Source organism: Hyla sarda, chromosome 1 (genome assembly GCF_029499605.1).
Source record: "Hyla sarda isolate aHylSar1 chromosome 1, aHylSar1.hap1, whole genome shotgun sequence".
NCBI classification, from domain to species: domain Eukaryota; kingdom Metazoa; phylum Chordata; class Amphibia; order Anura; family Hylidae; genus Hyla; species Hyla sarda.
The window spans coordinates 172822017-172849985 of NC_079189.1; the positions used below are offsets into that span (position 1 = coordinate 172822017).

The 27969-nt window shown below is 42.1% G+C and overlaps 1 protein-coding gene across 5 annotated transcripts in view; it reads right to left on the minus strand.

The window, feature by feature from the left end:
• The window catches only part of ADAD1 (adenosine deaminase domain containing 1), a 190310-nt gene that overhangs the window by 13171 nt on the left and 149170 nt on the right, over positions 1-27969 (minus strand). For all 5 annotated transcript variants that reach the window (XM_056564051.1, XM_056564067.1, XM_056564044.1 and 2 more), the window contains 2 exons: positions 13146-13316; positions 4086-4315 (listed from right to left, as the gene is read on the minus strand). In XM_056564051.1, the coding sequence (XP_056420026.1) occupies positions 4086-4315; positions 13146-13316 (401 nt within the window). The remainder of the gene's footprint in view (positions 1-4085; positions 4316-13145; positions 13317-27969) is intronic.

A 27969-nucleotide genomic window follows, 5' to 3' on the forward strand; every position in this document is an offset into this window, starting at 1 on the left:
AACACCACTAATAAACCTACTTGGTTGGCACACCAAGGCTCCTACCACTGTGGACACAGCAGATGCATATGCTGTGGTGTTATGAAGAACTCCATCAGTGTTCTGCAGGGTTTGGAGCGTTGATGAACCTATAAAATCCCGTTCCCCGATGTAGGCTCCAGCACAAAATATATAGAAGTGGAGGTTTATCAGAAATTATAACACCTACAGTAAGTGCGCGAGGCACAAAAAAAAAACCTCCAAGCAATAGACACTTTGAAAAGATTAAAATATTAATTCTTTATTGATATGAAAAGTAACATTAAAAAAGTACATATAAGGAATCACACAAAGGGACAATATAATGGAAAAAACGGGATACTGGGGTGAAGGTCCTGATCACATAGTGAACTGTATGTCTGAATAGAATGTAATGCTACAAGAATAGATCACCACTGTGCATGTATGGTGTATACATGAATAGTAAGAGGTAAATACCAGCAAAAGGTTAAATGTATAAAGTATAAAGTGCCACAGTGCAAACATGAATAGTAAGAGGTAAATACCAGCAAAGGGTTAAATATATAAAGTGCCACAGACTGAGGCTAGAGAGACGGAATAGAGCACATTAGTGCAAGTAAGAGAAAGCACTTTGTGAGAGAGATGTAGCAGCAGACACATACAGTGAAAACAGGACTCACCCCAGCTCCACACCACACCTCCGACGTGTTTCGCTGGAATAGGCTTTATACAGGAGTCCTGGATAAACTCCTGGATAAAGCCTATCCCGGCAAAACACGTCGGAGGGGTGGTGTGGAGCTGGGGTGAATCCTGTTTTCACTGTATGTGTCTGCTGATACATCTCTCTCACAAAGTGGTTTCTCTTACTTGCACTAATGTACTCTATTCTGTCTCTCTAGCCTCAGTCCTCTGCATATGTTTAACTATGGGAGCTGTTTAGCCTTAAAATAATATGCTGTTTGCACTGTGGCACTTTATACTTTATACATTAAACCCTTTGCTGGTATTTACCTCTTACTATTCATGTATACACCATACATGCAAAGTGGTGATCTATTCTTGTAGCATTACATTCTATTCAGACATACAGTTCACTATGTGATCAGGACCTTCACCTCAGTATCCCGTTTTTTCCCCATTATATTGTCCCTTTGTGTGATTCCTTATATGTACTTTTTTAACGTTACTTTTCATATCAATAAAGAATATTTTAATCTTTTCAAATTGTCTATTGTTTGGAGGTTTTTTCTTGTGCCTCGCGCACTTACTGTAGGTGTTATATAGGGTTTGGAGCGTGTCACGGTTCCTTTGAGGGGAGGGGATACTAAACGCAAGCTACTTAAATCGCAAAATATTTTGGATTCTAAAATTGGGTAGTCGCTTCCCTCACAGTCTCAATAAACGTATGGATACTGTTACTCATTACTGAGTCCTCAGATACGCACACTGAGTTATATTATAACTAGACACTGATATATTTGTTTTTTTCTGCCTTATATACAGCTTTTTCATATAAACGTGCGATCCTGATGTCTCACTGCTTTCCATCTATGAATAGGGTGTGGTTATCTCTCATCATCTTTTATATGGGATGTTGACACCAAGGCACACCAAATCAAAAAGCTGGTGTGAAATTTTTGATGTAAACTGGACTCTCACCCCTTTGAAAATATCATGGAAAGCAGACAATATAAGTGGACACGCCCACTTTTACAAAACTGACGTGAACAGTGTAAACTGTGGTACAAAGCTCTTTGAAAATGTGGTCAATACTTTTCACGCCCAAATTTTGGAGCGAAATTGTGTTTTTTTTGTCGCAAAATTCTTTGAGAATCTCCCCCACTGTCTATTAAGAGTATGTAGAGTTAAGCTGACCGGGTTCCACAGATGTTTGGAATCAAGCCAGCTTCCTCTCCCTATACAGGGTTCTGGTTTTTAATCCATTGTTGTATGACTAAGGTCACCATTCTCCTGTCCTGTGTGTTGGATTATTTATATTGCAATAAAGCTGGAAGTTCATAAGAGAAGCTGCCGTGCTGGAAATTCTTGTTTACAGTTTTCTGGGTGCGTCCACACCTTTTCTTGCATTGGCTGGACGTGGGAGTGAACTGGCTGACCACACCTGCTGCACATAAAAAGCAGATTACAGCCTAAAAAATATGAGCCCTCATACAGCCCAGTATACAGAAAAATTTAAATGTTATAGGGGTCATGAATTTTTTCAAAAATAAGAAAAACATTTTTTTTACATTGGTATAACATGACAACTAAACAAATGTGGTATTTGTGTAATCGGGCTGACCTACAGTTTTAAAATGTGGAAATATAGAGAAAAAAGAAGACCGCGAACGGCGCCTCATGTATTACCCTTAGGATATAAAATAGTGTAGCACCTTATAGGTGGCCGCTCACCTTGGAGTGGAGGATAAATTGCATATCACCTCTGATAGAGGTATAAAAGGTGAAGCAGGCTGCTCAGCCGGAGGGTCCTCAGGAGATCCTGTCCTGTAGTAGCATGTAAAGAAAATAGGAGAAAAGGGACCAACGGATTCCATGCGCTGCTTGCTCAAACACCATAGGCAGAGGTTAATAGCAAAAGATCCTTGCAGGGATTATATTTATTATTAAAATAATAAAATTACAGATGACGCATTTCAGAAGGATCCCTCCCTTCCTCAGACCCTGAGGAAGGAAGGGAGGGATCCTCCCGAAACGCGTCATCTGTAATTTTACTAATTTAATAATAAATATGATCCCTGCAAGGATCTTTTACTATTAACCTCTGCCTATGGTGTTTGAGCAAGCAGCGCCTGGAATCCGTTGGTCCCTTTTCTCCTATTTTCTTCGCATACAGTTTTAAAATGACATTTATGTTTTACCACAAGGTGAATGGCGAAAATAATTTTTTGTATTTTTTTCTCAATTTCACCTCAAATAATTTTTTTGGGGTTTCAGAGCATAAGTTATGAAAAAATGAAAGGTGTCATTACAAAGTACAATTGGTCTCACAAAAAAAAACCTCATGTGGGTCTGTAGATGGAAAAATAAGTTATGGCTATTATGGGTCGAGGAGGAAAAATGAAAATGCAAAAACTAATCAAGACCTTATTTACGTATTATTTTGGTTGAAATTATTTTGTCTACCAGGACAAGTGGATTTCCATGAGGGACAAGTAGACTGTGTTCCGTTTTAGTCCCTTGGACAAGTATTTTTTATTTCCACACCCCTGAAATTACTTCTATTTAATCCTTACAGTACTTATCAGCTGCTGTATGCTACAGAGGAAGTTGTATGGTGCTTTTTTGTCTGACCACAGTGCTCTCTGCTGACACATCTGTCTATATCAGAAACTGTCCAGAGCAGGAGAGGTTTGCTATGGGGATTTTCTCCTACTCTGGACAGTTCCTGACAGACCGAGGTGTCAGCAGAGAGCACTGTGGTCAGACAGAAAAGAACTATACGACTTCCTCTGTAGCATACAGCAGCTGATAAGTACTGGAAAGATAAATAGAAATAATTTACAAATATGTTTAACTTTCTGGCACCAGATTATAAAAAAAAAAATAGTGTTTTCCACCGGAGTACTCCTTTAAAGGACACAGCCCTTTTGGTCCTTAAGGACGCAGCTAGCTTAATTTTCGCATGCATTTTCATTTCTTCCTCCTCACCTAAGAGCCTAAAATTCTTATTTTTCCTTCTTACGACCCATATGAGGGCTTTTTTTTGCGCAACCAATTTTAGTTTGTAATGACACCTTTCATTTTATCATAAAATCATAAAATATACAGCAAAACCAATAAGTACTGAAAGGATTAGGATTTTAAATAGAAGTAATTTACAAATCTGTTACATTTTTTGGCACCAGTTGATTTGAAAATAAATAAATACGTTTTCCACCCCTTTAAGGGGTTGAAACATTAGAGAGGAAAAAAACTAAAAAATGTTTTACTGAACTGGTCTTATGTAAAGTGACTTGATGGTAAAGGTTACAAATCAATACTGGGCATCAGTTCTACTCAGGTCCCAACAATATGGGGAACGAGTGGTTTATGTGGCTAAGGGTTTTCCAGGATTTACTACCTACCCACAATAATGTTGCTGATGTAGACTGGCTGAATGAAGATGCTTAAAAGTGCTCCTTGAACTCCAAGAACCTCCCATTTTGTTAGCTTGTCTGTGGGAGACATACTGATTACAGTAGCAGTAATGTCATGAGGGAAGTAGGCTACAGGATAATTCTTCCCCTCCACTGAAATATGAAGGCTTAATCGGTCATTTGTTTCAAGCGCAGACAGTGAAAGGGGACTAAGAATTCTAGAATGAACAAAAGAAAAATATTCTGTAAGATCTTGCAAAGCACTCTACTTTTTTTTAATAAGTGTTTATATAAGATTGTGTAAACTAAGAAAAAAATATAGATGATTTAAATGTTCAATGTTTAAATCTTCAAGAGCACATATCAACATAATAGGTAGAATAGCTTTAACTGAATTTAAATTAATGCAAGCTCACACAGCTGTAACCAATCCATTTACAACTTTGTTACTATATGCTGTACTACTGCAAATATTTTTCACACTGCACTCAATGGACAATATCAAGAAATCAAACACTATTGTACATATCTTGTACGCTTGTAATGGCAAAAGCACCAGTGATCTAGTATGATCAAATATCTGAGTGACCAACATGATACCTCAGAATTCTAGCACTCTGAAGCAAGAGGAATTTTTGCTCTTGGGGTATGTTAACATGGCGTTTTTTTCTGAGGTGAGAAATGTGCAGTGCAATATGGGACAAAAAAACTAAACAAAAAACACACAGTCACAGATTTCTGAAAAATATTCATATCATGGATGCATAATAGCTCCATTCAATGGGGCCAATTGGCATATGCAGTTTGCTTGGAATAAGTAACATTATATGCAGTATGCTTGGAATAAGTGATTTCTTACTCTAGCAGATTTAAAATGAATGCACAATTCAGTGTGAACTGCACACATGGAAAGACATTTTCAGTACGCTTATTGGTTAACCCGGCCTTGAAAGGGTATTCTGGAACTTTCATGGATGGCCTACTATCAGGTCTGACAAGCAGCTGGGTTCAGTAAAAACAGGCCATCATTAAAAAAAAAGGCCAGGAAAACCCTTATCCCATACCTTTTATGATCAGCTAGCGATACCCATTTGCTTCAATTTAAGACTTCATAAAACTTGAGGTTGTGCCACACAAATGCCTTACACATTCTGGTCCTGATTTATCAATCAGCCTGAAACCCTATTTGTCTGGTCTTCCCTCATAGCAACCAATCACTGCTCAACTTTCATTTTGCAAGAGCTTGTTAAGATTCAAAAGTTGAGCTGTGATTGGCGTTGTGGGGAAAAACAGTCAGTCAATTAGGGTTTCAGGCTGATTGATAAATCTTCCACATTGTGTTAGATCACATTAACAATTTCATAACAAATTAAAAATGTGAGGAATCGGTCAGAGGTCTGCTGAGCTCCGTCTCCATGGCCGCTGTACAGGGGGAATTCAGCTTGCTTCATGGGAAACAGTAGGTCAGGTAGAAGCCACAAGTCACAGGGACCACCCCCAGAAGCCCCCGGTCCCGATGTCAAGCTTTTTCAGCCTGCTATCGGGGGCTCTCGGAGCAACCGGGCCTGATGCCGTTGCAATCCAAGATGGCAAGGGAGCCTCCTGCAGAGGCAGCGCGCGCACCTTCTCCCCCGGTCAGCAGACAGAGCACGGGCGCTGCACCGCAACAGAGACATCTCCCAATGAGGACGCCGGCATCCAAGGGACCCCCTGCCAGCCCAGCATACTGGACGGACCTGCTGGGAGTAGTAAGATCCCGCTGCTGCCTCAGCACAAGCCCGCACACACAGTGGAGGCGCAGACTCCTGAGGCACAGCCAGGCTCCCCTGCGGCACGCCATTCATCGCCGCTCTTCCCCCTCAACCAGCCCTGAGAGATGGATGGAGCCACTCAAGCTAGCATTTGCTGGAGCTGAGGTACATGCACGGAGAGACACTATGATGCTGCCCCCACTGGACCGAGAGCTGCCCTCCTTTCCCCTGCTGCCATGGGGGAAAGGGCCATATCCTCCTCACAGAGCTTCCCATCGCTCTTTAGGAGTCCGGAGGGCTCTCCTACCACCCAGCTGTCCCCCTCTGTATAAGCACCAACCCCAGGGGATATGTAACAGGAGCAGGGACTTCCCTCATCAAGGACTTGTCCTCTAAATGGTGCTGGGGGGCCAGGAAACCACCTTCCTTGATCACATACCCTGATCCTGCTACCCATGTCTCTCCCGGATTGGATTGACTTTTTGAAGGACCTTTATACTATTCCTCCAGTCTCCAGACCCTCACAACGGGCCTCTGCTAGGCGCCCTAATCCTGGTTGGCCGATGCCTTAGCGTCAACGAAGATCACGCCACCAATCGGCGGGACCCTCCACGGAATTCTGAGCTCCAGAGTCCTACCTTGTCCAAGCATGGACACCAGCTGATTTTTTGTGTAGAGACTTCCCCACGGAATGCCCCTGATGACGTTTCATGCCAACCCCCCCCCCCTCCTCGGCTTAGTGTCTCTGCCCCTACCTGTGCCCCCTACCTCCTAGCCTCCCTTAGCAATGTTAAGCCTCCCTCCCCCTACCAGTTGTACTGAGTGGCCCCGTTCTGGGCCCTTGCTAATACTTAGTCACGGCCGTGGACGGACTTTAGCGTCCACCCTTGCTGATAGATTAACCTGTTACATATTAGACAGCCTTCCTCTAGCGCCTTGTCTCCTCTCATGTTACCAGTCCAGCACAGGTGTGATGCAATCTGGCACTGCTCTAGTCAGGTACGTATCAACACTTCCCTCCACTGTTGTAGTATCCTCGTCCTGCAGTATTGCATGGTGCTGACATACGAACTGGCAAGTTCATACAATGCAATATATAGAAGAAATATCGCACTCATCAATCCTGCAAACTTCTTACTTTATTTTCGGTTACTCACATGTAGGGAACGGAGATAGACATACAGTGGCGGGGGTGTATATAACACATGAATTTGATGAGATTGAGCAAGGATGCGTTAGATTATTGGCAGACATGCCAGAAAATAGATATGACACAAGTGAATGCTGTACTGTTGTTTAACACGAAACATTTATGAGGAGTTAAGTCCAATTTTTCTCCACAAGTACAGCCAGGGAGTCAAATAGATTTATTTTCTAGAGCAGTTATTAGCGATATTAAAGCTTTGATATACCCTGCTCCCAGAATAGCCTTAGCGACAAAGAAAATAGAGCCATTAAATGGCTACAATTCCGCAAAGATCTCCGGATTAGCAGATCAGACAAAGGAGGGAGTGTCGTGGTAATGAGTACTATAAAGAAGAGGCTTCAAGACAACTAGAAAATTAAGAAGTGTATACTAAATTATCCAGTGACCCCACTTTATAATCTACGCACACTGCTCAGAGGTAGTGTAGAAAGAAATATGATCTCCTCCAATAGAGCAGAAAAACTGTTGCCATCTCACCCGGTTCCAGCTAACTGGTATTTCCTCTCAAAAGTTCACAAGCCACTGAACCGACCCCCTGGAAGACCTATAGTCGCGGGAATCGGCTCAGTGACCGAGGCACTAACTCAATATTTAGAATAGTTGTTAAGACCACTGCCATCGATTCCTTTGTATATAAAAGATACTTATGAGTCACTTGAAATACTGGATAATTTTGTCTGTCAGACAGAATATTGGTTGGTGTCAGTGGATGTCGAGAGCCTGTACACCCGCATCCATTTCAAAACACCTCAAACAATCAAGCTGTAGAGAGAGCTATAAGGAAAAACTGGTACATGCAGGAGAGTGATCCAGACATCAAAGCAGCAGTGAACAGGAAACCACTAATAACTTATAGGAAGAACAGGACCATAGGTGACAAACTGAAAATAAAAGAAAACAAAAAAGACAGCTGGCTAACAAAAATGGTACCATAATTGTAATTTTTGTAAATTCAATATGGGATGTAAAACATTGAATTTAGGAGGAAACCAGTGAATCAAGTTGATAACTTGTAGGACAGCGTTCATAGTATATGTGGTAGTGTGCCCGTGTGGTTACTATTATATTGGGAAAACAGCCAGGCAGCTCATTATTAGAATCAGAGAACATTTTTATTCTATTAAATCTGGTAAAGGAGCGCCGAGGCTTATATTCCACGTAATAGAGGCACATGGAACAGACAAGTCTGTGCTGAAATTTGCAGGACTCGAAAGAGTTAACCCACCAAGGAAAGGAGAAGACAGAAATAAGAACTTGTTGCAATAAGAAGCCAAATTAATAATGAAACTTGATGTCTCAATGGTTTTTATATTCACTGTTACTGTTGTATTTACTGGCCCTTATATGGTTAATGATGTGCAGAAGTATTGAAACGCCCCCCCCCCCCCCCCCCCAAGTGACATAATGATGTGTGTTGAGGCCAGAGGAAGTGTCGGCAGGCACGAAATTGCGATCACCTCTTATGTGTACACCCCCATCGCTGTATGTCTCTGTTCCCTACATGTGAGTAACCATAAAAGGAAGAAGTTTGCAGTATTGGTGAGTGTGATATCATTTCTTCTATATATTGCATTCTCTCATATTACCCCCACCTACGGTTAGTGTATATTGAGTACACCTGTTTGTCAGACAGACTTTTTCTGCCATTAGTGATACCTTGCAAGAACACTTGCTTTTTTTGTTTGCTTATTGCTGTTTTTGCCTTTAACCCCCCCCCTTTGTTTTCTCTCACTCTCTTCTCAGGGCTTCAACATCCCGGACAAGAGGTAACAGATCCTATATCATATGCATAAGCAGAAGGTTAGGATATTGTGTCTCCAGGACACATTTTAAAGTGGGTCATGTCTCGGATAGGCTTAGTCGTTACTTCCCCACCTGGTTCCATGCTCCCAATTCAGAATCCCGCTCGAAGGGGGTTTAGATCAGTTTTCACCGTTTACCCTTCAGCGTTCAAGCTATCCGAGAAGACCCGGAAGGCCGGTATCTGTTTGTGCAAGGCACGATCTTGGACCAGGTGGTGACAGTGGCGACTATATATGCACCTAATTGTTCCCAGGTTCCCTTTCTGTCACAGACCCTGGAGGATCTTTCCACCTATGCCCAGGGCATGTTGCTGTTGAGCGGCGACTTTAATCATCCTCTACTGGACACATCCTCACAGCACTCAGCTATCTCCTATAGTCAGCTCAGTAGGCTTAAGCGACAACTACAGTGGTCCCTCAACATACGATGGTAACCTGTTCCAAATGAACCATCATTTGTTGAAACCATCGTATGTTGGGGGATCTGTGCAATGTAAAGTATAGGAAGCTGTACTCACCTGTCCCTGCCGCTCCGGCCTGTCACCGCTGCCCTGGATGTCGCCCTCCACCGCTCTCGCCACGTTCCGTGGTGTCCCCGACACTCCGGACGTCTCTGCTTCCCCGGGATCCTCGCTCTCCGCCGCCGTCATCACGTCACTACGCACGCACGCCACTCCTATTGGATGACGGGACGGCGTGCACGCGACGTGATGACGATGATGGAGAGCGACGGTGATGGAGGGGATCGTAAAGATGACGCTCCGGAGCCCCGAGGACAGGTAGGAGAACATCACCGGAGCACACGGGGCACCGTAAACGGCTATCCGGCAGCAGCTGAAGCACTCTGCGCTGACGGATAGCCGTTTATGCGATGGCCCCGACATACAAAAGCATCGTATGTTGATGCTGCCTTCAACATGCGATGGCCTCTGAGAGGCCATCGCATGTTGAAATTATCGTATGTCGGGGCCATCATAGGTCGGGGGGTTACTTTACATTCCTTGCAGCTGTGTGTTGTCTCCAGCATACGGGGGACCGGGACTACACTCACTACTCCAGCCCCCCCCCTCCACCGGGACGTACAGTAGATTAGACTATATCTTCATGCCCCACTACTACCTGCCCATTCTTACAGACAGGGAATCTTTTCCTCTCAGATCATGCCCCGGTCCACATCCCCTCTGTCAGCACCCCGCAGTTCTCGTGGAGTCTTAATGAGTCCCTCGTTCTTGACTCTGTCGGATCTGAAAGTAGCCATCACCAACTTTCAAGCCAATCATGCAGAAGACCAAACTCCACTTCCAATGAAGTAGGAGGCACTCAAAAGTGTGTTGAGGCGAGGTCCTGATTAGTCACGGCAATAAAGTTGCAGTGCCTCTTCGAGACGCAGAGTGTCTTAGAAGCTCAGCATAAACTGTCCTTACAGGAATCTACATTGAGGGATCTCATTAAGATGTGACATGAAATACATGCCCTGCTGAATGACACGTATAAGCAGTATCGCCAGCGGTGCTCCAGGGCCTTTTACGAGTGGGAAAATAAACCGGGCAGATTTTTAGCTAGGGCTCTTCGGGATATGCGGGCGGCATTGTATATCCTGTCCATCTGCACTCCAGGGGGTGGGAAGTCATACCTTCCAGCCATACTTCGGGCCTTTCAGCAGTATTACACTAATCTTTATAATCTCCCCTTGCCCACTTCGCCTCCCCCAGCACCGTTGCCACCCCTCTCTCTTTCGGACTATGTCCAGCAGACTGCTCTCCCTAGTTTGTCCGATAACGATATTGAAGCATTAGAGGCCCCATTCATAGAGGAAGAGATAGCGCAGGCAATAACTAACCTGCCCTTGGGCAAGAGTCCGGGACCTGATGAGTACACAGCTAAATTCTTTAAATCCTTGAGAGATGACCTGCTCCCCATCCTTTGTAGGACTTTTAATTGCATTTCCCCGGAGCTGGGCCTCCCTTCCTCTTCTCTTAGTGCCTACATCCCGGTCATACTCAAAGAGGCTTGAGACCCTAATCTTTTCGCGAGCTACCGCCCCATTTCTCTCCTCAACACAGACACTAAATGGTTTGCGAAATTGCTGGCGGACGGCCTGGCGGCTGTACTTGGGCCTCTCATCCACCCTGATCAATCTGGCTTTCTCTGATCTAGATAGGCGCACGATAACAGTGCAAGCTCTCTCATTAGTGCACAGGGCCTCTGTCCTTCGACAGACCCTGATACTTCTTTCTCTTGACGCCGAAAAGGCGTTCGATCGGGTGGATTGGAGGTTCATGGATGCTTTGCTGGCACAGATAGGCTTAGGCCCCTCTATGCTGAGTCGAATAGCTGCCCTGTACCGAGACCCACAAGCCCAAGTCAATGGCTCTCTCTCTTCCCCGCAATGGCACACACCAGGGCTGCCAGCTCTCTCCCCTCCTCTATGTACTCTGCATGGAGCAGCTTTGAAAAGTGCTCCAGATCGACCTGGACATCAAGGAATTTTCCCTGGGGAAGATGTGCATTCCCAGATGACATGCTTCTTTATCTGTCCTCCCCTCACACTTCTTTGCCAGCAGCTCTCAAGCTTTACTCCCACTTTAGCAATCATAGGGTCAACATGTCCAATGGATGGCTCTGAAAGTTGCTCTTCCTGAGGCTGATGTGGCACGCATGCGGAGGGAACATCCATTTCAGTGGGCCTCGAGGTCGATCAAGTATTTGGGGGTTCATGTCCCAGCAAATCCCCTCGATCCTTTTGCCCATAATTTCCTGCCCCGTCTGCGACCCTAGAGAGAGACCTAGCGAAGTGGTCGGCCGGCACCTTTTCCTGGCTCGGTAGGGCCCATATTCTCAAAATTAATGTCCTTCTGCTCTTACTCTATCTTTTCCAAGCAGTCTCTGTTGCCATCCCTCCTTCCTTTTTTCATAAGCTAGACAAGTTGATCCGCTCTTTCATTTGGGTGGGATGGCCTTCGAGACTTTCCAGGCAGGTTTTGACCAGATGGAAGCATGCAGGGGGACTGGCGGTCCCTGACTGCCAGGCTTATTATATCGCAGCTACTCTGACTAGATTCCTGGATTTTTTCCATGGCCGCCTCTCGAAGCGATGGGTGGCAGTGGAACTCTATTGTGCCGGATTTGAGCTCACAGCCTATCCTTGGCTACCCCAGGGGGCGCTCTCGGCTAGTAAACTCAATGCTCTACCGTGGGTGTCCAGGGAACTGGTCAGGACCTTTAAACGTTATCCTATCCCCTGATGGCCCATTGACACCTGTTCTTGGCAACCCCATATTCCCACTGGGGAAGATTGCGCTTCTTTCTTGGCCTCTCCGCTCCCCCAGCACTCCCCCCCTATGGCGCTTCCTTGAGGGAACAATATTGCACCCATATGATGACCTGGTGCCGAAGCACCTCCGCACGCCGGCTAGGCACATTCAGTACCTTCAACTCCGTCACTTTGTGGAGACCACGGGTCGGAATCTACGACTCGCTAGACCTTTTCTCCCTTTCGAGGAATTGTGTGCTTTCTCCTCACCAGCAGTCAGGGCAGTTTCTTAAATCTGTGGCCTTCTCCTAGAGGAGGCAGCTCATCACCCTCCTGCGTTAGTGCTGCCTGTGCAATCCCCCGCAGTCTGTCACTTGCCCTCTGTCCTTGAGATGGGGGATACATTTTTCTATCCTGGAGTAGTACTCCTTTAAATAAAGTTTCAGGTTGTTAAAATGAAAAAAATAAAATAAAAAATTAATAAAAATGCAAACTGCACAAAGACAGACAGATGCCTGGCACTTTGGGAATAGGAACACTGTCCCTTTAGACGGCATACACAAGAGAGTGGACAGTTCAGCAGCTGATCACTGGTGGTGCTCAGAACACAAAAATAGAGCATATGCATTGTCACAGCATCACAACACTTGACAGACGAAGTGCCCTTGACACATGAAACAGATAACATCTGTCCCATGGAGGCGCTCCCTGTAATAATGACCTATGTACCTGCTGATTCATTTAGAAGTCTGAATATGACTTAATCTTAAGATGTTGCGACAGTACAAATTATAAATGCTATGTTGATATAGCTGTTACATTCCTATGGCACCATCTGCTACTCTTTTGACTATCTCTCAGAATATGTTTTGCATGATTTAACTGGCTAAGTTAATATTTAATCATCTGTCAAACACTTTATATGAATACCTTAGGCAACAGAACAAAATGGAAATAGAATATGTACATTACATGACATGGCCTTTTAAAATACACAGGTAAACTTTATTTCCTTGCAACACCGCAAATACTTACAACTGTGAGTTGGATTGAGCGGCTCCTTTTGGAAGCTGATTCATATACAGGTACAAATTCGTGTTCTGCTTTAGAGCAAGCAGATCGGTTGCTGCCTCACGACAGAAAATAGACTTTTTTATCATTATACTATTTCCACTGTAGTAGAGGAGAAGTTGTCTGTAAAAATACCTGTAAACAATATCTTTACAGTTAAATCTTTAATCAAGTACACATGTACATGTTTGTTTGTTTTTCCATTATCTCTAAACTCTGTTCTATGGGAAGCCTGATATCGAGTAATATATATATTTTTAAGTAAGCCAAAAGTTCCAGCATAATTCACAAATAACTTGTATTTAGTGCAAAAATTGTCCAGCTAACCTGTTCAAATGCAGTTGTCCGCACAGACGGCCAAATAGCCCACTACGCGCGATTAGAGAAATATGATCCAAAATGCAAGAAGACGCATGAACTTATTACAGTGGGGATCAAAAGTTTGGGCACCCCAGGTAAAAATTAGTATTAATGTGCAAAAAGAAGCCAAAGAAAGATGAAAAAATCTCCAAAAGGCATCAAATTACACATTAGACATTCTTATAATATGTCAACAAAAGTTAGATTTAATTTACATCATTTACATTTTCAGAATAACAGAAAACAGAAAAAATGGTGTCTGCAAAAGTTTGGGCACCCTGCAGAGTTAATATCTTGTACTGCCCCCTTTGGCAAGTATCACAGCTTGTAAACGCTTTTTTTAGACAGCCAAGAGTCTTTTAATTCTTGTTTATCTTTGCCCATTCTTCCTTACAAAAGTCTTCCAGTTCTTTGAGATTTCTGGGCTGTCTGTCACGCACTGCTCTTTTAAGGTCTATCCATAGATTTTCAATTATGTTGAGGTCAGGAGATTGTGAAGGCCATGGCAAAACATTCAGTTTACGCCTCTTGATGTAATCAAGGCGTGTTTAGGATCATTATCCATTTGTAGAAGCCATCCTCTCTTTAACTTCAGCTTTTTCACAGATGGCATCAAGTTAGCATCCAAAGTTTGCTGAAATTTTATTGAATCCATTTTTCCTTCTACTCGTGAGATGTTCTCTGTGCCACTGGCTGCAATACAACCCCAAAGCATGATTGATCCACCCCCATGCTTAACAGTTGGACAGAGGTTCTTGTCATTAAATTCTGTTTCCCTTCTTGACCAAACATACTTTTGCTCATTCCGGCCACAAAGTTAAATTTTAACCTCATTGGTCCACAGAACTGATTTCCAAAATGCATCAGGCTTGTCTATATGTTCATTTGCAAAGTTCAAACGCAAATTTTTGTGGTGAGGACATGGAAGAGGTTTTCTTCTGATGACTCTTCCATGAAGACCATATTTGTACAAGTATATCTTTATAGTGGAATAGTGTACCACAACTCCAGTGTCTGCAAGATCATTCTGGAGGGATTGTGCAGTCAAATGTGGGTTTTGAATTGTTTTTCTGCGAGCTGTTCTGTTTGATATTTTTCTTGGCCTTCCAGATCTTGCTTTTAACTTCCACTGTTCCAGATGACTGCCATTTCTTAATTACATTCTGAACAGAGGCTACTGACATCTGAAAAAGTTTTGCTATCTTCTTATAGCCTTCTCCAGCTTTGTGAGCGTCAACTATTTTCAGTTTCAGATTTGTTGGGGCAAGGTCATATGAGTCTGGGCATTTAAAACCTTTGAGATTGACATCACCTGGTCTTCCCGGATGATTGAGAACAATCCATGACACTGGCAGGTCTCAGCTTTGCAAAGGGGGCAGTGCATGCTATAAATTCTGCAGGGTGCCCAAACTTTTGCAGATGCCATTTTTTTTTTGTTTTCTGTTATTTTGAAAGTGTAAATGATGGAGATAAAATCTACATTTGTTGACATATTATAAGAATGTCTAATCTGTAATTTGATGCCTTTTGGAGATTTTTCCATCTTTCCTTGGCATCTTTATGCACATTAATACAAATTTTTACCTGGGATGCCCAAACTTTTGATCTCCACTGTATTTGTCATACAAAATGCAGATCCACCCAAATGAAGGAAAGGGGTTGACATGTTTTAGCGTAAAAAGCCTTATTCGTAAAACAAGGTTTACCCTGATATGCCAAAACCAATTTCCTTGTCTGTTTGTATGGCTCTGCATGTTTTATTACAAGGGTACTCAGCCCCTAGACATCTTATCCCCTATTCAAAGTATAGGTGATGTCTGATCGCAGGGGGCCCGTCACTAGGGACCTCCGTGATCTCTCCCGCTGTCACCCCGTACATCAGCAGCCTGGAGCTACGTTTGCTCCATGGCTGATGATGGGCGTTACAGGGGAGGGGGTATCATGATGTCATGTCCCCGCCCCCTCAATCAAGTCTATGGAAGGGGGCGTGATGGTTGTCAAGACCCCTCCCAAAGGCTTGCATTGAGGGGGCGGGGTGTGATGTCACAAGGGGGTGGGGCCGTGACATCACGATACCCCGTCCCCTGTAACGCTCGTCATCAACCAGAGAGCAAACATAGCTCCAGGCTGCTGCTGTACGGGGGTGCAGCGGAAGAGATCGCAGGGGTCCCCAGCGGTGGGACCACCACAATCAGACATTCTTTGGATAAGGGATAAGATGTCTAGGGGCATTTTACCACAGCAGAATACGCTGTTCAATTGTAATTGTTCTCTTGTACATAAAATAAAACACTTAATCCCACGGGAGAGAGATTTGCAATATATATATCGTATATATACATTCATACACACACAGTATAAATTTTATACACACACACACACACACACAAACATACATATCTCCTTGCACATATTGAAGGGCTCAACAAGTATAACATGTTTTTATAAAGGTTTTAAAGCTCAATATACTGTGTAAGTACAGCAGCAATCCAGGTATTTAATATAGCGGTTAATAAGAGGGAAAAGAGATAGTAGCCCACGTCCAAAGTGGATACAGCACCAAACAGCTGAGGACTCAAGCTTGTAGATGGAGTGAGACTTTATTTGATATCCATGTGCAACGTTTCGGAAACAAACTGCCTTTTTCAAGCATATCAAACAAAGTGACAATGTGCATATATATATAGGAATCACAACTAACTGTGATTGGTTACAAAACAGGTGTTCCACATATATAATTCCAATCAATAGCCACATCCTATTGGCTGAACTGTGTTGTCATGGTGAACCAGATACATAAACAATATAAATATAGAAAAACTAAGAAAACAGCCATCTATAACATATATATATATATACACTTCGGATGTGTTCACTGGGACTTCACTTGCATTGCTTGTAAACAAACAGACTGCGGCTGCGTGGCTCCACTTCGTGCAGTTCAGATCAGCTGACCACTATAGGTCAGCTGATGTAAGAGCGTCATAGATGCCCAGGATCAAAACAGTATAGTCCGCTCAAGCGCCAACTACTTGCTCATGCGTAGTGCGGCTTAATGTGTCACTGCACATAAGTAAATCAGCCAGCGCATACAATATGCGCTCGCCGATGTCCGATGCGCACCTGACAAAAGCAAAAAAATAAAAAGTAATGAAAAATAATAAGAAATAAATAATAAAGATAAAAAAATAAAAAAAGGAAAGTACAAAAAGTGAAAAAAAAGGAAGACAAGGAAAAAAGAAAAGAAAATGTTTTTTTTTCCATTGCCTTTTGCAAAAAAAAAACATTTCCCCTTTTTTCTTCCTCTTTTTTTTTCTTTTCTTCTTTTTCCCCCCTCCTTTTTCTTTTCTTTTTTCCTTGTCTTCCTTTTCCCCCTTTTTTTCCCTTTTTTTTTTCTTTATTATTTATTTCTTATTATTTTTCATTACTTTTTATTTTCTTCTACCTGTTCCGTGTATTTAACTTTTACAAGTGACATGAGGTTTTGGATATTTTTTCCATGATGATATTTTAATATTTTTCTATATGTCTTTTTAGAATCACCTCACTAATTATTCACTCATCACTTTATATGAAGATTACAGCGGAGGATGAATTCACTGAGGACTCCTTGAATTTTTTTTTATAAATGAAGATCTAACAATCTGAATATATTCTGTGTTATACTGATCCTTGTTTTAATAGGTCACCTTCTTGTGATATTTATTGTAATTTACATAGATGCCTGGGTTTAATAAAAATGTTTATCTTTATAAGTACATGTATAGAAGTCTGTTCAGACTCGTATGTATGCGGTGCGCTTTTGTCAGGTGCGCCTCGGACATCGGCGAGCGCATATTGTATGCGCTGGCTGATTTACTTATGTGCAGTGACACATTAAGCCGCACTACGCATGCGCAAGTAGTTGGCGCTTGCGCGGACCATACTGTTTTGATCCTGGGCATCTATGACGCTCCTACATCAGCTGACCTATAGTGGCCAGCTGATCAGAACTCACGATGTGGAGCCACACAGCCGCAGTCTGTTTGTTTACAAGCAATGATGTAATACACAGACGCAGGATTTTTATGCGATCTATTAGATGAAGATGCGATCAGTGTAAGTGAAGTCCCAGCGAACACATCCGAAGTATATATATATATATATATATGTTATAGATGGCTGTTTTCTTAGTTTTTCTATATTTATATTGTTTATGTATCTGATTCACCATGACAACACAGTTCAGCCAATAGGATGTGGCTATTGATTGGAATGATATATGTGGAACACCTGTTTTGTAACCAATCACAGTATGTTGGGATTCCTATATATATGCACATTGTCACTGTTTGATATGCTTGAAAAAGGCAGTTTATTTGCTATCCATGTGCAACGTTTCGGCAACAAAGTCTCACTCCATCTACAAGCTTGAGTCCTCAGCTGTTTGGTGCTGTATCCACTTTGGACTTTTGCATTCCTTTCCGGGTTGGCATCCCCAGATGATTACTTGCACACGCTGATTGGATCGGTGCTGTCTCTCCTCTTTACTATATATATATATATATATATATATATATATATATATATATACACACACACACACACACACACACATAAGGTATCATATAGACAGATTATGATAACACACTTGTGGCTTTTGTCAAATCTGCTGCCTAGGTAACTGCAAGCAACTGTGTGATTTCATGAATTTGTTTTCTGAATGCAAAGTGCAACAACTTCCTAAAAAGTTCTTAAAGTAAGATAAGAAATCTATCAAGATGTATTTTCTATTCCCTCATTGTAACAGACAACAGTAGGGGGTGTGGGGATTTCGAAAGACAACACTGGCTGGTAAGAGAACAGAGAAGATACAATGCAGTATAAAGAAGGGAACATTAGGGTATATATATATATATATATATAAAAAAAAATAACGGGCACCTATAACAAACTGTTGAATCTATAGAAGAAAAACTAAGCAACATTTGTAAATTAGACCTATTGAGGACATTTTTTTTAATGCAATAAGTACACAGCAAGAATAAAAAGTGAAATAAATAAAAAAATCCATTTCAAAAAGGTGTCCATGGCCTGCAAGGGGTAAGGCACTACCTTCATGGAAGCAGTAATGCTTAACCTCTTGGGGATGCAGGGCGTATCTGTACGTCCTGCTCCCACGATATAACGCGGGGTCATGCGGTGAGCCTGCGTCATATCGGGTCGGTCCCGGAGGCTAACGGTAGCCGGATCCTGGGGCCGGATCCTGGGGCTAATAGCACGCGTCACCGATCGCGGTGACGCACGCTATTAACCCTTTATGATGCAGCAATAAAAAAAAAGCATTCCTGGTAGCTCAGTCGGGCTGATCAGGACCACCGCAGTGAAAACGCGGTGTCCCCATCAGCTAGGACGCAGCAGAAGGGTTCCTTACCTGCCTCTAGCACACCAATTGGCGATTGATTGCTCCAAGCCTGAGATGCAGGCTTGCGCAATCAACCTCCGATAACACTGATCAATGCAATGCTATAACATAGCATTGAACAGTGCTGGCAATCAATGTACTGCATGTTATAGTCCCCTATGGGGTCTAGAACAATGCATAAAAAATTAAGTTAATAAATGTGATTTAACCCCTTCCCTAATAAAAGTTCAACTCACCCCCCTTTTCCCAAACAAACATGTTAAGAAAAATAAATATAAACATATGTTGTATCGCTGCGTGCGTAAATGTCCGTACTATAAAAATATATAATTAATTAAACCACACGGTCAATGGCGTACACGTAAAAAAAATTCCAAAGTCCAAAAATAATTTGCGTATTTTTGGTCACTTTTTATACCATAAGAAAATGAATAAAAATTGATCAAAAAGTCAGATCAAAACAAAAATGGTACCGATAAAAACTTCAGATCACGGCGCAAAAAAATGAGCCCTCATACCGCCCCTATGTAGAAAAATAAAAAGTTATAGGGATCAGAAGAGTACAATTTTAAACTTATACATTTTCCTGCATGTAGTTATGATTTTTTTTCACAAGTAATACAAAATCAAACCTATATAAGTAGAGTATAATTTTAATCGTATGTACCTGCAGAATAAAGATAAGGTGTCATTCTTACTGAAAAATGTACTGTGTAGAAACGGAAGCCCCCAAAATGTACAAAATGGCGTTTTCTCTTCAATTTCGTCACACAATGATTTTATAATTTTTTTGTTTCGCTGCAGATTTTTGGGTAAAATGACTATCTGGGCAAGTAGAAATGGTGGCGCAAAAAATAAGCCATCATATGAGTCTGTAGGTGCAAAATTTAAAGGGTCATGATTTTTAAAAGGTGAGGAGGAAAAAAGGAAAGTGCAAAAACTGAAAAACCCTGTTAAAGAATTTGAGTTAAAAAGCCTGTTCTTTTAAAAACTTTTGACAGGTTTAAATTTTGAGGCAATTTCTGATCCCTGAGACTTGCACAAGGTTTTAGCTATCAGTAGGGCTGCCCGATATATCACAATCAAACCGCGATAAATGCTCTTGGCAAAATTTAGCGAGTAGTTACTTTCTTTGAGGAGAAACAGTGAGACTCACGCCAGAGGGGCCGGACAGTGCAGAAAGCGACTTTCAGGTGAAGCACTGGAGCCACTGATCCTGGCTCTGGTCCGGGCTGCGGCTGTATGCTCAGCCTTCGTGCAGCATGGCCCGGTGTGGCGCGAGTCTCACTGTCTCTCCTCCTAGTAGTGCCTAGCTCTGGGAGGAGGTGATTTAACCCCACCATGGCTGGCCACCGTGTGGCGGGTCTATGAATCGAGCTCACCAATAAGGGTGATGGCTGGCATTAACCCTTTAGATGCCGTATCACAAGTAAAAGTTCCCAATGTGTCTTCAGCTGTTGCAAAACTACAATTCCCAGCATGCAGGGAATTGAAGTATTGCAACAACGTGAGACACATTGTATGTAAAACACTGCCCTTAAAAATAAAATAAAAATGTAAAAAGAGAGGAAAAAAAAAGGGGTAATAACTGAATAAACCCCTCCCCTAATAAAAGTTTAACTCACCCCCTCCTTCCCCCCTTGGGTACCAAGCCCATTCTGACCTTAAAGGGTACCTCTCATCAAATAAACTTTTGATATATTTTAGATTAATGAATGTTGACTAACTTTCCAATAACATGTTAATGAAAAATATGCTTCTTTCTATTGTATTTTTCCTGATCAGTCCTGTCAGCAAGCATTTCTGACTCATGCAGGAGTCCTAAACACTCAGAGCTGCCAGCCTGCTTTGTTCACAGCCAAATAGGCTGTGAACAAAACAGGCTGCCAGCTCTGAGTGTTCTCCTTTGTGAACAAAGCAGACTGGCAGCTCGTAGTGTTTAGGACTCCAGCAGGAGTCTGAAATGCTTGCTGCCAGGACTGGTAGGGAGACCCCTAGTGGTCATTTCTTCAAAGTGGAAAATTAAATAGAAAGAAGCATATTTTTTAATAACATGCAATTGTAAAGTTACTCTGCATACATTAATCTATAATATATCAAAAGTTTTTTTGATGAGGTACCCTTTAAGGACCAGACCAATTTTCGCTTTTGCACTTATGTTTTTTCCTCCTCCCCTTCTAAAAATCATAATGCTTTTAATTTTGCACCTACAGACCCATGTAAAGGCTTGTTTTTGAGTCACCAATTGTACTTTGTAATGACATCACTTATTTTATAACAATCTGCGTCAAAACGGCTAAACAAAAAACAACTTCTTTGTGGGGTGAAATTTAAAAAACATAACACCATTGTATAACTTTTGGGGGCTTTCATTTCTACACAGTGCACTTTTTGGTAAGAATGACACCTATCTTTATTCTGTCCATATGGTTACAAGGATGCATATATGTCTGACCCTCACAGCATCTATATATACAGGTGCCGGCTCACCGCTATGAATGACAAGTAAAGCAGTGCAGGGAGCGGAGGCTCCGCTGCTGCTGCCAATAGCTTACTTGTCATTCATAGCGGTGAGACGGCATTTGTATACGTATGATGTGAGGGTCATACATATATCCATATGTCTGACCCCCACAGCATGATATGCAGTTGCTGCCCGCTATGAATGACAAACTCTTAGTAGCGAGAGCGGGCAGCAGCCCTCCGCTCCCCCGCTAATAGAGTTTTCATTCATTGGCAGCCAGGGGAGGGAGAAGATGAAGATTAATATGCGCAGCTTGGGGAGGTAGTATATATATAAATATGCGCAGCGGGGTCAATATATGCACAGCGGGGGTCAGTATAGATATATATTAGCGCTGGGGGGCAGTACATTTATTCAAGCGCAGGGGCCACTAAGTTTGATATAGCGCAGCAGGGGAAAAGATATCCAGAAACGCTGGAGGGGCCAGATATATACCCCCCCCCCAGCTTCTGGTGGGAAATTTAAAAATGAAAGTTTACAGTACATTGCAGGGGATCGGAACATGCCGCCCGCTCCCCTGCTTAATAACATCTGATCGGATCAGGTCTCAGAAGTGAGACCCGGTGCGATCAATCCCTCAGCCCCTGTACTACTACCCCCAACATGGAACAGACCCTGTTCCATGATGGGGGTAGTAGTACAAGCACTAATGTAGTCAGAATTTGCAGAGACAGAATACATTTGGTGCGACAGAAAGAAAGGGAAATTGGGCGACAGATTAGTAAATCACAAGGAAAAAGAAAGACGAGTACACTGAAAAAAAAAAAAAAAACCTAACCGACACTCCAGTCTTTGTAAATGAGGGCGAATGTCGTAAACCTAAAAAAAAATTACCAAATACCAAGGATTGCTAAATTTGCGTCACTTTATATACCAGAAGAAAGTGAATTAAAAGAGATCAAAAACTCCCATAAAAATATTTTTTTTTAAAGTACCTATAAAACTTCAGAACACAACGCAAAAAATAAGCCCTCATATACAGGAAAATTATAAAATGATATGGGTCAGAAGAGGATAATTTAAGCATTCAGATTATTTTTTTTTTTTAACAAAAAGATGTAATTTATGGGAATTAAATTAAAACAAAACTTATGAAAATTGGGTATTGTGTAATCATATGGACCAAGAGAATAAGGATAATGGGCCTCATTTACTAAGAGTGTCGGGTTTATACTAGTAGGAAATGTTTCAGACTTGCAGGATTCCCATCTATTTACTATGGGGATTCACAGATCTACAAGTCGGGAAAATTTTCTGACCAGCTATTTATAGGTGGAAATTTCCAGCCATTTCTCCACAGGATTTTATATGAATTCAATAGTAAATAGGTCGGGTTGTGACCACCCCCCCCCCCCCCCTTTTGTGCCGACCACGCCCCTTAGCGACATACCATGCCCCTTTTTCAGCTTTTCGCAGCGCAATGTCGGGTTTGTTGGATTTTCCTGGCACCCACTGGTGCTTACACTCTGCACCAAAATAACCCGACAAAAACTGGTTGGTTTTAGCTGAGTAAATGAGGTCATTTTCAACTAAAAGTACACTGCATAGAATAAACCCACCCCCAAAAGTTGCTAAATTGCTCCCCCCCCCCCCCAATAATATATTTTTTTTGTTATACCATAGATTTTTGGGTAAAATAAGTGATGTCATTACAAAGTACAATTGGTGGCCTATAAAACAAGTCTCATACAGGTCTGTAAGTGGAAAATGAAAAGCGTTATCACTATTAGATGGCGAGGAGGAAAAAATGAACTCAGTCCTTAAGGGAAGTCACCATTTGTTTATTATATTGCAATCGTATATAGAAATCACAATATTTCCCTCCATAATCACACATTTTTCCCATATTGTGCCGCCCTACTTATCAAGATATGGATTTCAAAGACATGAAGTTTCATAGACTTACATGGAATTTTTGCCAAAATTTAAACGGACATCTGTTCGCCAGATCCATCATCGAATATACACTAAGAGTAGGGTCCCACGTGCCATACTTTGCTGGGTATTTTCCTACCATTGACTTCAATGGGTAGAAAAATACGCAGCAGCAAAAACGCAGCGAGATAAATCACGTGTGACCGTACCCTAAATCCCAAGACTGAGTTAGAACTTTATATTTCATTCTTGATACCACTCTGAAAAACCTTTTAATCCATTTATGATCGGAAGTGCTGGAATAAAATGAAAAAAATTAATCTGTGAAATATTTAGACAGGGTCTGAAGGGAAGAGGCAGGACGAATCAACAAACTCATTCCACTGTTCTAAATATATGAAATTTTTATTCAATAAAAGTTTACTCTAAAAAAAGAACTTTTCAAGAGCCTGTCTGCTAGATACTTTACTAGGTAATTTAGTTGACCCTGTACAGCAGTGTAGCTGTTGAAAAACTACAACTCCTAGCATATCCATACAGCTAAGGCTACATTCACACTGCTGGTTGTCTCCGGCAGTGTGAAGCCTGTTATTTTAGGATCGAGAATAGTCGGAGAAAAAATAGTGCTTGCACCATCTTTTACTCCAGCTATTCTTTCTGAAAATAATGGCGCCAGACGGACCATATTGAGCAGGGACCAGTTATTGGCCATTATGACCTGTCAAAATTACAGCCATCAAACTGCAAAAAAAAAAAAAAATAGGCGAGTTTGAGAGCCGTATCTGACGGGGAATACCGGCAGTGTAAAAGGGGTCTAACAGGAAACACTGCTATACAATGTTGTCTCACTGAGGAAGAGGAAAGGGTTCCTCCAGGGCTAGATTTTTCAGAACGCTGACCAACCTCTGTATTCTGGTACCATACCGAAGCAATATCACTCGTATATCCCAAATAAAAACTTTTTGCAACACCTTCACTGTCAAAGACAGTGGAAGACATATGCCACATTAAAACTCCAAAGCTGCTAAAAGAGCATCCACAGCTTCTGGATCTTTGCCAGGATTTGGCAAAAACAGACACACTTCTTCCTGAAGGCAAACATATTCACTTCTGGCATACCTCAGTATCTGGTTAGCTCCTGAAATACCTTTGGGTTGAGACTTCTTCCAGAAATTGACGACTCAATTTGATCAGCATTGTCCTGCCTACTCACATGAACTGCAGAAAGAGATAGTTTCTTTCTACAATTTTTTTTAAGCAGTTTGTGTCTTGTTCCACCTCTGCAATTTAAAAAAGGCTACAGTTGTGTCCTTCAACGCTTTAACCCGATAACGACCATGGACGAGTATAGACGTCCAGGTTGGCGGGCGTTCCCGCACCTGGACGTCTATACTCGTCCATTCTTCTCGTGGGTGCTGCCCAGTGCACCCACGAGATCGCGGCAGGGACTCGGCTGTATCACACAGCCGGGACCCTGCTGCACTGCCAGGACCGAAGTGAACTTCGGTCCCGGCAGTTTTAACCCTTACAGCCGCGGTCGGAAGTGACCGCGGGCTGTAAGAGTTATGACAGAGGGAGGGAGCTCCCTCTGTCTCCTCTGCAGCACCCCGCATCGCGATCGCGGGGTGCTGTGTGTCCGCGGCTGGCCGGGGCCTGCCGCACTGCCGGGAGTGAAGTTCACTTCACTCCCGGCAGTTTAACCCTTACAGCCGCGGTCAGAAGTGACCGCGGGCTGTAAGGAGTTCTGACAGAGGGAGGGGGCTCCCTCTGTCTCTCTTGCAGCACCCCGCAGCGCGATCGCGGGGTGCTGTGTGTGGCCGCACTGCCGGGAGTGAAGTTCACTTCACTCCCGACAGTTTAACCCCTACAGCCGCGGTCAGAAGTGACCGCGTGCTGTAATGAGTTCTGACAGAGGGAGGGGGCTCCCTCTGTCTCTCCTGCAGCACCCCGCATCGCGATCGCGGGGTGCTGCTGCATACCTGGGCTGCCGGGGGTCCTACAAAGACCCCCAGGTCTGCCCTGGGTATTGCCTGCCAGTGAAATATGCTGCCTGCTAGTGAAAACTGGCAGGCAGCATATAACTGCAATGCTTTGGAATACTAAGTATTCCAAAGCATTAAAAAGTGTAAAAATAAATAAATAAAATAAAAGTGTAAAAATAAATAAAAATGTAATAAAATTGTAAAAAAAAATATATATATTAAAAATACATTTATTAAATTAATCTAATTAAAAAAAAAAGCATAATGTGTAGGATCGCATTGGCGGACATCCGCAGCATGTAATATGCTGCGGATGTCCACCATGTGATCCTACACATTATGCAGCAGTCACGGTAATGAGCTCGCTGCTGCGGCTGGGTAGCTTTGTGCGTCCACTCATAGCGGCGGATTTTCCACACACTGAGCTACCCAGCCGCAGCAGTAATGGATATATTCGCCATGAGCGGGTGCTTATTCCCACAACATGGCGGATATATCCATCAGGAGCTTTAACTGTCACAGACAGACGCGTTATACTGCCAGCCGACCAGCCAATAACTTGTAGGGGTGCGGTATATAAATGGGGTCACTTGTGGGGGTGGGGGTACTGTTCTGCCCTGAAAGCCAAATGGCGCTCCTCTCCTTCTGAGTCCTACCACGCGGCCAAGGAACCATATATGGCCAAAGCGGGGGTATTTCCGAACATGGGACAAGCAGCTAAATAAAATATAGGGTGCATTTCTTTCAATATCAGAAGTGATGTACAAAAAATATGCCCCCCAAATGATGCATTTGTGAAAAATTGCAATTTTCGAATTTTTAACACTGACTTTGTAATAATTCCTGCCAAAAAACTATGGTGTTAAAATACTCACTGTACCCCCTAGCGAATAACTTGAGGGGTCTAGTTTTTAAAATGGGGTCATTTGGGGGGGTGTTCCTATGTTCTACTACCTTTTAATTTCTGCAAACCTTGCATAGCACATAAAAAAAATGTACTTTTCAAATTTTCAAAATTTCAAGTTAAATTGTTAGGGTTCTAACTAATTTAAAATGTTAATTAAAAACTAAAAAATGACGTCAAAATAAAGTAGACATCTGAAAGTATAAGTTTCATAAACTATTTGGTCAGTATGTATAAATATATGCAACCAATTAGTGTTAAAATAGCAAAAAATCGTAATTTTTTGTAAAAATTTCATGATTTTTTGCATTGTAAAAAAAAACTACAAATGATATCGGCTTACTTTTACTATGTACATGAAGGACAACTTGTGACAAAAAAACAATGTCAGAATTATCGTGATTGGCAAAACGTTACCAGAGTTATTCTCTAATAAAGACAGACATCCCCGATTTCAAAAAACAGGCCTGGTCTTTCAGGGGCGTACAGGTTTATTTGCATTGGTCCTTAAGGGGTTAAACATTTCTACAGACATTTAAAAAACTTAAAGGGGCACTCCAGTGAAAAACTTTTTTTTTTCTCATATTGTCATACTTTTTGTAGGCCTCAAAAATGATTCACTAAGTTTAATATCTTTAATAGCATCATGTCGGCCATTTTGTGTATAATCTAAGTAGGCCACAATTCTGAAGTTTCATCTCTACAAAATGTGCAAGCCTGAGAGAATGCTTCTTGTCTTCTTAGATATTTATGGCTGTTTGGATAAGACAAGATAAGGGGGACTAGTTACATTCTCTAGACATTCACACATCAGTGTTAGAGAATCATCCATTGTATTATCTTTCCAATAAATTTGGATGTCTAGTTGGTGACTATGTCTATGAGAATCCAAGTTTTAATTACTTATATGTGTCACACCTATTAAATTATGGCTCCATAAGTCAAGTGTGGAATGTGGGTTTAAGACCAGTTATTGACAGTTAACCCTTAATGGTAATGATGCTAATTGCTTATGCAATAGCACCCCCTTGCGTACGAGTAGTTGACATTACACTGACAGGAAAGGCATTATGGGTGATATGCTCAATGCATTCTGGGTAGTATAGTGAAGTCCTAGTCATTACCCTATGTACACATCCAACCTACATTCATTGGGGAATTCCAATTTAGGAGGGTGTGTCTAATTAAAAATGTTCCACAAAACCTACTTGGGGAATAAATCCCCTCAGGATTAACCCTGACTAGAAATCCCCCATAAAAATTAACTTTTAATTGTACTCATTAAAATAGTGTCCAAACTAGAAAGTTACACATCTATTGCTTCTAATTAGCAGTGGTGTTTAAAATTATCAGTACTGTATCCAGTTAATTCCTATAATTTCATACAAATGCCTGCCGTGCAGACTATTGGTTTATCGTTACTGTCTAGTGTACCACGGTGCCGTGCTGCAGCTTGGGCACTCGGTGTACTATCTAGAAAAGGTTTCTGGTACAGTCTGTGATTAAAACATTAATCCTCTCTTCTAAACGTTTTCGCCATTCTGAATGGCTTTCTCAAAGAAATGAGGCATCATTTCCTCATTTCTTTGAGAAAGCCATTCAGAATGGCGAAAACGTTTAGAAGAGAGGATTAATGTTTTAATCACAGACTGTACCAGAAACCTTTTCTAGATAGTACACCGAGTGCCCAAGCTGCAGCACGGCACCGTGGTACACTAGACAGTAACGATAAACCAATA